General features: G+C 38.2%; 1 protein-coding gene across 1 annotated transcript in view; it reads right to left on the reverse strand.

Annotated features, from left to right (window-relative positions):
• Nucleotides 1-10,845, reverse strand: part of LOC121444348 (protein Shroom4-like) — a 97,986-nt gene extending 87,141 nt beyond the window's left edge. Inside the window, exon 1 of the mRNA XM_041646165.1 lies at nt 10,694-10,845. Within this exon, the coding sequence (XP_041502099.1) occupies nt 10,694-10,809 (116 nt within the window). The 5' untranslated portion in view covers nt 10,810-10,845. The remainder of the gene's footprint in view (nt 1-10,693) is intronic.
• Nucleotides 10,846-12,788: the final 1,943 nt, after the last annotated feature.

Here is a 12,788-nt window from a genome sequence, read left to right on the forward strand (position 1 = left end):
ACTTCTAACAACATAGTCCCTTCATTCTGGTGTATTACTTGTCTTTGGTTTAGCAAAGAAAGGTAGAAAACTCTCTAGGTTGAGGAACAACATAGCAAAGACAAATGATGGGAGAGTTGAGGTTTTGTTGATCATTGCCATTGACTGCCTGGCATGCATAAAATCCTTGCATTTTTTAACTATTATATGGAGTCTCAGTCTTTTTCTGAAAATGATTTGTCAGAGACCAGCAAATTTACTTATATAGGGCCAGGTACTAAATATTTACATAAGTATAAATAAAATACTTTGTATTCATGTTCTAAAATATGATATTTTATTAACTCTTTGATGATTTCATACATGCATATAATGTTTGATCCTGTTATTCCTGCTCTTCTCCCAATTTCTCCCAGATCCACCCTCCATCCCACCTAAAATCTTATCTTCTTTAGTTATAATTCATTGAATCCAATTTTGTACTGCTCATATTCTTTTGGGTATGGTTTCATGATGGTCAACCTATCCAGGGCCACACCCTTAAAGAAAACTGACTCTGCCTTCCCCAGAAGCCATAAACTGTCAATAGCTCCTCAACTAGTGCTGGGACCTAATGATCCCCTCCCTATTCCATACTGGAAAGTGGACTGACTTGACTCTGGGCAGCAACTGGGCAAGCAAACACAGCTGCTATGAGGTCCTGAAGGCAGAGGTTCTGTCATGTACAGAGATACTGTATTGCTCTGCTCATGTCCAACCTGACCTCTGGTTTACAAACTTTCTGCTCCTCTTCCACAATGGTCCTTGAGCCTTTGGAACAGGGATATATATATATATATATATATATCCATTTTTATATTTAAGTTTTATAAACTAAGGTAGACTGAAGAATTATTATCTACATCCTGCTATAGAAAAGAAGGAAAGATTCAGAGATTTATAAATATTAAAATATAACATATATGAGTATATATTTTTATATACACAAATGTGCACATGCACAGATGCGCATGTGCGCACACACATATATGTGTGGTGGCTTGAAAGAAAATGGCTCCCAAAGCGGGTGGCACTATTAGGAGGTGTGGCCTTGTTGGAGTAGGTGTGGTCTTATTGGAGGAAGTGTATCACTATGGAGGTGGGCTTTGAGGTCTCATATATGCTCAAGCCATGCCCACTGAGGCAGACCACTTCCTGTTGCCTGTGCAAGATGTAGAACTGTCAGCTCCCTCTCCAGCGCCATGTCTGCCTGCAACTGCCATGTCACCCCATGATGATAATGCACTAAACCTCTGACCTGTAAGCCACCCCAATTAAATGTTTCCTTTATAAGACTTGCCATGGCCATGGTGTCTCTTCACAGCAATAGAAATCCTACAAACATATTGCACACAGCCTGATATAGGGAAGTGGCTATAGCACTACATGATAAAGTCACAACAATTAATAAAGACAGTCCTCACCGCTTCATGGCTCTTATAGTCGGGGTAAGAAAATTTCTAAACCACATGGGTTATACTTGCCTATGATTTATTGGTCAAGGAGATCCCAGAGGCACTCCAAACAATATATGCTATTACCACTTGCTTTAAGTTACCCTCTATAACTAGATAGTAACACCATATTGCTGAAGGCATCACATACTTCTGTTGCAGGACACAGAACATCAGTCTTGAACTAACAAGGAAACTCTCTTTCTGTTGGCTAACTTCTATAGTTCTGTAAGATACTATGCAGGCTGCGGGAGAAAAGACAATGATTTTATACAGTGCTGGACTCTGCTTGCTACAATACTGACTTACCAGGCAAGATGTGTACACTGGTCTCATAGTTGCAAGACTCTCATGATTAGACTTTTGACCTACCCGGCAGGAGGGAATTCATACCTGGTTAATGTATACATGGTGAAAACCCATGTCTAGGTTAGTCATAGGCCCTTGGGCAGAAACTATTGATACTGTTTTTCTGAATGGTCATGCTATCAAAAAAATATAGATATTTATATCTATAGATTTGTGTTGCTTTTAACCTTAGAGAAGTTTCTTACTGCATGGGTCATAGTTCATGCAGAGATTCATTACTATTGAAAATGCTGAGTAAAAAGAACCTGTGTGTGCTCAACCATAAGACAGGATACTTGTATCAACAATTTCCCTGTTCCCGAGTGGTGTGGGAAGTCCTTCTGTATATGTGTTGCTTTTATTGGTTAATAAAGAAGCTGCTTTGGACCGATAGCAGAGCAGAACAGAGTTAGGCAGGGAAAACTAAACTGAATTCTGGGAGAAAGAAGGCAGAGTTGGGGAGAAGCCATGTAGCCCCGCAGGAGATAGCCACCAGGGATTGAACATTACCTTGTAAGCCACAGCCCTTTGGCAATACAAAGATTAATGGAGATGGGTTAGTTTAGGATATGAGCTAGCTAAAAATATGCTTAAGCTATTGGCCAAACAGTATTACAAATAATATAGTTTCTGTGCAATTATTTCGAGTCAAGGTGGTCAAGAAACAAACTAGCGGCCTCCCCCAACATCCGAGGATCAGGAACCATTGCAGAAGAGGGGCGGGGGAGAGAATATAAGAGTCAGAGGATACGTAGATATGTGGCGAAATGCTGGCCTCTGGATATGATATGGCAGTTGCACAGATGAACTCACAGCAGATGTGGCTATCTATACAAGGTCAAGCAAGTTAAAATTCCAGTGTAGAAGGGGAAGGGACTACAGAGGCACCAGCCCAAGCTTAGGGTCATGTTAGCAGCTGATGATGCTAGGAGATGGAGAGTCACTCTTCTTTGCGGGGGGGGCTGAAGGTGTGGCCACTGGTAGGCAGGTTCCTCATGCCCTAGTATATGATCTCATACCCATATGCATACAGAAAGCACTAACTCAACTCCGAGTGAAAATACAGGAAGGAACATATGAAATTTGGAGGAAGATATGATGATGAGTTTCTGGGCAGGCAGTTGGAGGGAAAAGTGAGGGTTGGTTATAATCAATCAAGATACATTATATGCATGTATGAAATATTTAAAGAATAAAAATAACAACACAGTAGGACATGTTAAATAAGTGGTAGGTTAGACTGGCTTGCCAAGCCCTGATATAATCTCCTGGGAAACATACATTAGCAGATTTTTCCAATGCATTGAGATAATGGCTAGAATACCAGAATTCCATAGGAGCAGAAAAGAGCTACTTGAATCACCCCAGGGTGTCAAAGAAAATATCCTTAAAATGGGTATCCCTTGGCTCTAATTTCAAGCTTGTGAATGCTACTATGAAGGAGTCCAGAGAAAGAAATGGAAACGACCAGTTCTGGTAAGAAGTAGAAAATGAAGACTCATAGAGTTGATAATCAGCATGACATTCTTGGAAACTTCATTGCTCCAGAATAAATCAGCAACAAGGTATAATAGATGAAGCTGCAGGTGTGAGCAGAGATAGGAATAAATAGCTCACTCTTCTTACTGCCCACTGGGCAAGGGAGGTCACTGGGAAGTTTTTGGCAGGGGATGAAAATAGAATTGAATCTGTATTCTAGATTTGTCTCTGTGCTAGCACCACCTTGGCAGACAGATTTGAGACAGTGAAGAACCTTATGAAATAGTTCAAAGAAGAGATAAGGAGGGACTGAACTAAGGTAGTCACAGAGAAAATACAAAGAAGAGTAAAGATTCTGGGGGCAATCTAAAGGGCAAACCGCTCTCAGTGACAGACATTAATGAGTCAAGAATGACTACTCGGTTACCAGTTGGAAGTCTGGACCATGGTACTATCAACTACTACTAGCAGTGGGGGAGTATAAGTGCTAGAAAAAAGTTCAGATTTTTACATACTACACTTGAATTTCCTGTTGGATTTTCCTGCAGTGACTTTATTGGTGTTCTGAATATATGAATCTGAATTTTGGGGGAGATGAGACATAGAAATATACTCCTTAGCACTGAGGTGGTAGTTGCAAAAATGACTGAACTGAATAGGACAGGTTGAATGAGTAGAGTCAGCAAAGTCAACACAGAGGTCAAAAGGAGGAAAACAGAATCGGAGAAAATGGAATTGATGCCTTGGTAACGTAGAAGAACAGGAGTGAAAAGAATGGTGCATGAGAAAGCTAGATGGAAAAGTTGTTACTGCAGAGTTGAAGTTACTTTTTCTCTACCGATTCTGGAGAATTGAGCCTGATGCCTTCCACGGAGTGGTTCTCAAAACTGCTGGCTTTTCATTTAGAAATCTTAGTAAAATTCATAACTGGAATAGCTCCCTCTACTCAAGAGTTTTTGATTAGTAGACCTAATGTGGCATCCAATAAAATACATTTGTAACAAGTTTTTAAGTAATAGTCATTAATGAGCACCAGCTGTAAAAATCTATTGTATAATTAATTAATTTCTAATGGATCTGTGTATCTTTCTTAGAAAAAACTGAAATAATAGTTACAAATTACATTCTGTATTCAGTGACGGAGTCAAGAAAGACTGTGGGTATTCACGATTGAATTCAGACTGCAGAAAAAGGCTGACATTCAATAAATAATTGCTGACCCAAATGCTTGCAAAAGCATGGTGCTGCATGCCTATAATTCCACAATCTTTGAGGCTGAGACAGGATGATCGTGAGTTCAAGACCACCCTGGATAAGGTCCTATCTCAAATGTGGGAGAGAGGTGCCAACTTCAATTGCACAATCAGAAGAGCGAGTTGTTGACACAGAAGTGTTTATTCCTCAAGATTGAGAGTGCCCAAGACTCTAAAGTATGTGGCCACCTGAAAGGACAACAAAATTTGTCAGTCTGACATTCTGAATTGTGATAGAAAAGATGACTAGGATTCAGGTGCAGAAGTGGGAAATACAAATGAGAAAATGATAACATTTATAAGGAAACGAGTGATAAAGTCTACTTTGAACTTCAAAAATTACAGGATATCACAACAGCATAGAGGAATAACTAAATTAGGGTAAGTGAAAATACTATTCATTAAATTACTTCTTAGTTTTTGTTGTGCTTTTTTGAGACAGGGTCTCATGTAGCCTAGGCTGGTCTTGACCTCATTATATACCTAACGCTGGTCCTCCTGTCTCCCACCACCCAAAAGTACCACAACCACAGGTACTGGGCCTATAGACATATGTCACCACAGCTAGAACAAACAAACAAACAAACAAAAACTCTATCAATACCTTTTGTGTTTTTATCCATTACTTTTTCTTCCTCCCCCATCTAAATTTTATTGCAGTAGCCTTTTTTTTTTTCCTACCGAGCATGGAGCGCCAAGGGCCTTGTGCTAAGTAGGCACTCTACCACTGAGTTTTTCTTTTCTTCTCTCTGCTTTGCTTTGCTTTGCGGTACTGGGAATGGAAAATTGAACCCGGGGCTCCACAGATACTAGGCAAGTGCTCTACCACTGAGCTGTATCAGCTATTAAAAAAATCCCTTTATGCAATATCTTTCAGCTGTTCATATGATCAAAACTATTTGTGTACATTTTTCAGTGGAAAGTTTATTTTGAAATTTCATCCATATATGTCCTTAATATGTTATGCATATTTCTTCTTAAGGGTACTCCTGAGTTTTTATGTGTTTGGCCGATTGTAAGTGACAGTTGTACAGTTTCTAACTGGTTATTGTGGTCTACTGTTAACTTTACATGAAATTTGTTCTTCTTTGACTTCGCCTTTAAATTGATTTCAATACTTTACCGTTTGGTAACAGAGTTAAATAAAGTTCAACATATGTTAATTTCTAAGTCTGTATTAGACTTAAGATTTTACCTTTTTTCAAAATCTTTTAGCATTTAAAATAAATTGTTATCATCCTATATTTCTAAATTATATTTGATAGGCTTGCATTTAGGAACTTTGCCTCTAAACTCAATAATTAGAGTATCCTGATTCTGGCTTCAAAAACAACCTGAATAAATCTGCAACATTTTCAGGTCTATAGCATTATAATAGAATCTGGGTTATTTCAAAAACTTCGAAGGCACTCACTGATTGAAACTATATGAACCTAAAATATTTCTGGGAATTCCCATTTGATTATTATTGTCTTTAGCGTTTCAGATCATTTTATTAAAGAGCTTTTCAATAATTTTGTCATTTAAAACTAAAGTAGATATGTTAAATTTCCCTGTGATTTCGAGATTTCCTAAAGTATAATTACAGTAATCTGTAGTTAATTCAAAAAACTACTTCTATGATGTTGTCATTCGCCATTTAAATTTTATTTATAATTCATTTTTGTTTACTTGATTAAATTTGCTAGAGGCTTATCTATTTAATCCATCTTACCCGTCCTCCAAATCAAGCTCTTGGCATCAATATTATATTGGATTCTTAGATATGTAATTGCATTCTTCATTTTTAATAAAATGTTATAAATTTACTTCAGAATATTAATTTCAAAGTTTTGACAAGTCATGCTCTCAACTTTATTATTTTTATTACTTTGCTACTTTTTCTTTGGTTTGATATTTGCATATAAATGTGTTCTGCTATATTAAAGTTGCTAAAGATTTTTGTTTAAATTTGGGAAATTTGTACATTATCGTCAGAAATAAAGCCAATGTCACTTCTGCTACTAAGAATTTGCATATATTTTCTGCAGTATAACTTGCAATCATTTTTAAATTTTCCATGAATATTTGAAAATAATGAATTACTACCTATAACATATTTTAAAATTTTATTAATTATAATGAATAACTTAGGTTTTCAAATTTTCCAAGTACTTACATTTCGGTGTTCTTTGTTTTCATGCTTAAGTTATGTCAAAGTCTTCAACGCAGATATTTTCATCAATTTTTTTTCTACTGCTAAAAGTTTTTTTTTGTATATTTAGATATTGTTATTTTAGTTAAAACTGGTACTTAGTCATAAAGTTCTAGCCCTCGCTAAGGAGCTAGTCGTAAATGACAGCTTGCAGGGAAGGGAAAGTTAGTTTTCATGAAGGGTATGTCCCCTGGTAGATCAAAAATGGTCCAGTGGACGACCGCACACTCACAAAAATATAGGCAGGACCATCTGGATTGATTTTTTGTTTAAATCCATGAAGGTACAATGTTGGGTGGGTATGGAATGGAGGCTGGGAATAAATGGGGAAGAGGATGAATATAATCAAATTACAATGCACGAAACTCTTCAATAATTAACAAAATATTCGAATTTGCTTATGAATATGTCTTTAATATGGTTAAACATTCTATCCATTTAAACCTTTTGAAAACAGCCTGGTTCTATGGCTCTTATTTTTAATTTTTTTTTCAAGTAGAAAAGTGACCTGCTCAGATGCTTTTTTTTGAAGCATGGATTGATTGGAAAGAGATAAAGCTGAATGCTGAGAAGCCAGTGGGAAGGCTCTCAGAATAGTACAGGTGAGAAATCAAGAGTGATTGAATTGAGACAAACTAACAGAGATTTAGGGCAGGTTAGACATGTCAAGGCTTGAAATTACTTGGACTAGAGGGCGAGGCAAGAGGTGGCTTGACAATGACACCCTGATTTCTGACTTAGTTACCATCATTTAAAGGGCAATCAATATCGCGCTGGGGATTTGCTTCAGAGGTAAAGTGCTTCCCTAGAATGTACAAGGATCTGGGTTTGATCCCTGGAAGTGAGCACCTGCACACACGTGTGCGTGTGTGTGCACGCACAGACACAGACAGACACACAGACACACACACAGAGAGAGAGAGAGAGAGAGAGAGAGAGAGAGAGAGAGAGAGAGAGAGAGAGAGAAGAGAGAGAGAGAGAGGGAGAGAGAGAGAGAGAGAGAGAGAGAGAGAGAGAGAGAGAGAGAGAGAGAGAGAGAGAGAGAGAAGCTGGATTGGGTTTTCAGAATAAGCCATTTTCGAAGGTCTCTTTGTATGTCCATCTTCAAAGGACTTAACTCAAGACCTAAAGTCCAGTATTGGAACTTTGTCAGTGATTTATGTAAACCAAGGTCCTTTCACTTGTGTCTAAGAAAATAGGATGAACACTTATAAACTATAAGCATATCACACTTCTTTTATGTGTTAATTTATGAAGAACAGAGACCGTTTTCATAAGATGGAGGGAAAATTGGGACTAAGCATGAAGGAACTAACTTCCCCAGTAGTCCATAGGGAAGGTTAAGCTTTCCACAAGAGGGCAGCATCATCTCATAATTATGCATGGAATGCCTCAAGTAATAAGGGCTGAAGTGGGGGTGCTGAAAAGGTAGAAAATGTAGGTCCTGGGAGCCATAGATCCTTTTACCCCATAAAAACCAAAGGTCCCTGCTATCTCCAAGAATGTAGTTAGAGCCACTCCTAAGTGATGTTTTGTAATGGCAGTATTGCTATAGTAGAGAAAGAAGAGAGGGTGAGTGGTTAAAACCACAGCATCTTCACATCCCTTTGTGGAACTAAACTCAGAAACTTGTCTGTCAGTATTCACACTCTAAAGTGCCTCTGTCTTTCTACAATCAGAATTTCACCAAGAGCCATGTTTTCTGTTTAAATATTTGCCACCCCCAATTGGTTTCCCAGCAAATCATACTCCCCAGACTAGGGTACAATGCACATTACAGTTCTAATGCATTTCCCTTCTGACAGTGTTCGTCTACTCCAGTTAGGCTTCGTTTATACCTCAGAGAAGGGAATGGACTGAAATTCCCCAATACACCATTATGCATCTATGACCAAACCACCTTAACCTTGGAAGCCAAGCTCAATCAAGTTTGGCTAGTACTTGTAAAGAGGAATTTTATGTAAATTAAATTATTTGATCCTCATAATAATAACACTATTCAAGCAATTACCATTTCTATGCGATAGAGCCAAGGAGTAGCATTCATGAAACTAAACAAAAACTTTTACCAAGTGAACCCTCCATGAAGTCTTACTTAGAATATAAATCATAACAATTCAAAGTGGTAAAGATATAGATCAATGGCAGAGTACTTGACTAGCATACCCAAGGCCTTGGAGTCCATCCCTAACATATGAAAAACAACCCTACATATAAAATGAAATCAGTGACAATATAGCTGTTATATAGTACAAGGCACTACTTACCATGATGCCTATATCTGGAAAGGCATGGCTTAATACTAGGTACCAGAAGATCATGCAATAAACCAATGGAATTCTATATAATCTGCCCCATGTAATTCCAAACTGTTACGTTTTAGGGAAAGATTGTTTGGATAAATTGTTTGAATGTTACATGAGATTAATAGAAGAATTTATGATAGCTCTCCTTCTGGCTTGGTTGCTGGAGTGTCATCAAGATAGGAAGCTTTGGTGAAGAATAAATGTGTCAGGCATGGAGCAACCTACTGTACTTGAAACGCTATAGGCACATCTAAATATAAATGTCCAAGAGGAAACAGGCTATATGGTTTGGGACAGAAGAGTCAGAATCATCCATATATAGATATAAATTGAAACAGGAAGAGCCAGTGATATTGTTCATATTATAATTTCTGTATTATGATGATATCAGAAAAGGTAGAACTTCTGAAAACGAAATGTTTAAGGCATGGTCAAAGTGATAATCAAGTAATAAAGGAGACTGGTTAAAACATGGGCAAAAAGGAAGAAGACACAAAAGTAAACAGAGCTCAGATGGTGAGCACACTTGCCTAGCTAGCATCAGGAGGCCCTGCTATCCATCCCCAGGACCACAATAAAAAATTGTGTGTGTGTGTGTGTGTGTGTGTGTGTGTGTGTGTGTGTGTGTGTGTGTGTGTGTGTCTGTCTGTCTTCATAAATACATAAACACAACCTTTCAAGTCCATATAGTGTTATTTGCATGTCTATCTTTTTGGGACTGACCGTTTGATATTAGATAACTGATTAGTGTTATTCCTGGGGAAGGCTGTTTCTCCTGCTCTCAATGACAACAATTAAAGAAAAAGAGACCATGAATTTGAAAGCAAACAAGGGGAGAAGGTTTAGAGGGAGGAGAAAGAAGACAAAAGTGATGAAATTACATTATAATCTCAAAAAACAAAGAAAAAATTTAAAAAGGGTAACATTGACATGACTACACCCAATAATGTCCCTGCCCTTCCTTTTGCCTGTGTAATTCCATTTAGCCAAAATGTATCTATTTCTGATGGTTTATTTTTCTAATTCTATCTACTCTTTAGCTCAAATTTTCCCTCCTCTTTTGAATGTAAGTCTATTGAATCCTTTTTCTCTTTAATTATCAATTTCTGTCTAAGCAATCTATTTAACGAGCACAAGGAACTCTGTGAAACCTTTCATTGCGTCTTTATATTATTAATTTTTATTGACACATACATGCTTTTTTTCATGTGTGAAACCATACAAGGGTAACATTTCTGACTTGGAGCTTGCTATAGCCTCCAAAGAGCCTACCATGGCTGGCAGTCGGATTCTTTTACATCTCTGTTGATATGTGATGATTGAACAATAACTGTTATGACAGAGGAGACAGAAAAAAACCTTAGGTTACATAGACCTTTATATGTTTTTAGTCATTGAGTCCTCAGAATAGCGAGTAAATTGAGTTCTGAAGAAGCATTTATCTGAAGGGGTAGGTATACTGAGTATATGACAGTGTCAAAATACGAACCAACAGCCCTTTGACCATTCTGCTTTAGTTGTCGGCACAATTCTGTCCCCATGAACTACCTCTCTTGTTGATGATAATGATACAGATGGCATTTTATGGAGGCTTTATTATCTATCAAGCACTTTTCAATGGCCTCGGCACCTGTACCTTACCTCCTGACAATCAGCTTGAGGATCCTGAAGGAGCCTTTGATAAGGATGAGGGCCTCTTGGCGGGAGCCATACAATGGAGTGCCATTGATATTCACCAGCTCATCACCAGTCCGCATCTTCTGGGACAAGGCTGCTTTGCCTCCATCTTCAATCTGTGTTGCAGAGAACAAAACAGAAAGCGGGACGTGAGGGGACTTCTGCCCTATAATTTTCTTTTCTGACTTCTCCCAACCTTGTAGCCACAAGTAGGAGTAGGAAAGTGTTCCATGCAGCTTCAAGAGTAGCTGAGGAGTTGATCACAGGCCATGGTCACTGAAGGCAGAGCTTGAACGAGCTCTTGAGAAAGGAGGCAACAAGAAATAAGGCAACTCCTCCCTAAAGATAGCACTTCTATAAAAGAAAGCGATGTTTAAAAGAAAGTCTATTGTGTTGCTGAAGAAGCCCCATGGCATTGCAAACTGTGCACACAAATTAGAGCCAGAAGAGCGCCATCAAAAGTGGACAAATCTTTCCGTACTTTTGGACGGGCTTTGGAGTCTGACAAAGCTGGGTTTGGATTTTGACTCTACTACTTTCTAGCTGGGAGATCCTGAAAAATATACCTAACACTTTAGAATTAAATTGCCTTTCATGCAAACCGTGGCTAACAAAAGCACCCACCTCACAGGATAGCTAGGTCACTTTTTGGGAGCTCTGAGTCCTTAGCTCAGTATGAGTTCTGATTCTTATAACAAGGAGGCTGATATTGAAAACTTTGATGGTGACTTCCAGTTCAATATTCTGTAGTCAGAATCCCCAATTTTAAACATATGAAGTAAGGACAAAGCTATTGTTTCTTCACCACATTCCTAGCATAGTACTTGCCAATGCACATTCAGAAAAAGCTGGGGATGTGTTACTAATCCACCACAATCTAAACATTCTCAATATGATCAGAGTAATCTTGGCAAAAATGTTTTCAGGCTGCGATACTCTGAAAACAAAAGTACAAGCAATAGCCACTGGGGTAGATAAAAGTCAAGCAGAATGGCCCCAAAGACCCAAGTTTACAGGAAAGTTTGTACATAATATTCCACTTAACATAAAAGTGAATTCTACCTGTTAGAGTATTAATTCTATCTAGAGTAATGGGGTCGTCTCATCCATCATTAACCTATTCCCCAAGCACTTAATGTCTTTTAGCATGCACAGAACAACAAACCCACTAAGTGGTAGAGATACACAAATAAACAAAGCTCTTAGCTCCTAGCCCCAGAAGGGAAATACTGTCTAAATTTTATATGCCCCCCTGAGACAATCATGTTAAATAAAAATCCAGCCCACCCACATTAAGTGTTTTGGGTAATATGTGAAGTAAGAATGATCAAATCATCCAATTCTCATGGGAAGGAAGCTTCTAAGTGAGTTATCACTGAGGGCTGACCCTTACTGAGGCTACGCTTAGACTGCTTTTCTTTCTGCTCTCTCGGTCTCTTAGCACACTCCCTGAAGCCCACACCATCAAAGTCAGAATATTGCTTTTGGGATAGGTAGGATCTTTTGAGATCAAAGAAAAAATATCAATTCAGGATTTTTAAACACCATTAAATAAATTGAAATTCTGGGTAAATTACAGATTTATTAAGTATATTGCTGCTAACCCAACATTTATTAACCTCTAAGAAATCACAGCCTAGCCAGTTCTCTCTCTCTCTCTCTCTCTCTCTCTCTCTCTCTCTCTCTCTCTCTCTCTCTCTCACACACACACACACACACACACTTTTTCCAGTGTCTGGGCACCCATTCAAGATAAAACAACCTAATAATGGCAAATGGGGAATAACTCTCAGCAAATTAATTAGGATTATAATTTTGTTTTCATCGTCATTAGCATTACTGCCCCATAGACACTACTGCCTGCCTTAAAATATTACCTACTTAGCCACATGCAATGATGATGCATACAAGTGAAGGGAAGGCAGGAGAATCAGGAGTTCGAAGTCAGTCTGGGCTATGTGAGATGCTGTTTCAAAAACTACAGCACCAGCAACAATAATATTAATGGGAAAATCGAAGTAAAGCACTGTAGTTGCTTTTCAGAAAATCAGTTTGAATG

This window comes from Microtus oregoni, unplaced genomic scaffold (genome assembly GCF_018167655.1).
Source record: "Microtus oregoni isolate MIOR12 unplaced genomic scaffold, Mior012 000121F_001, whole genome shotgun sequence".
In the NCBI taxonomy this organism is placed as follows: Eukaryota; Metazoa; Chordata; class Mammalia; order Rodentia; family Cricetidae; genus Microtus; species Microtus oregoni.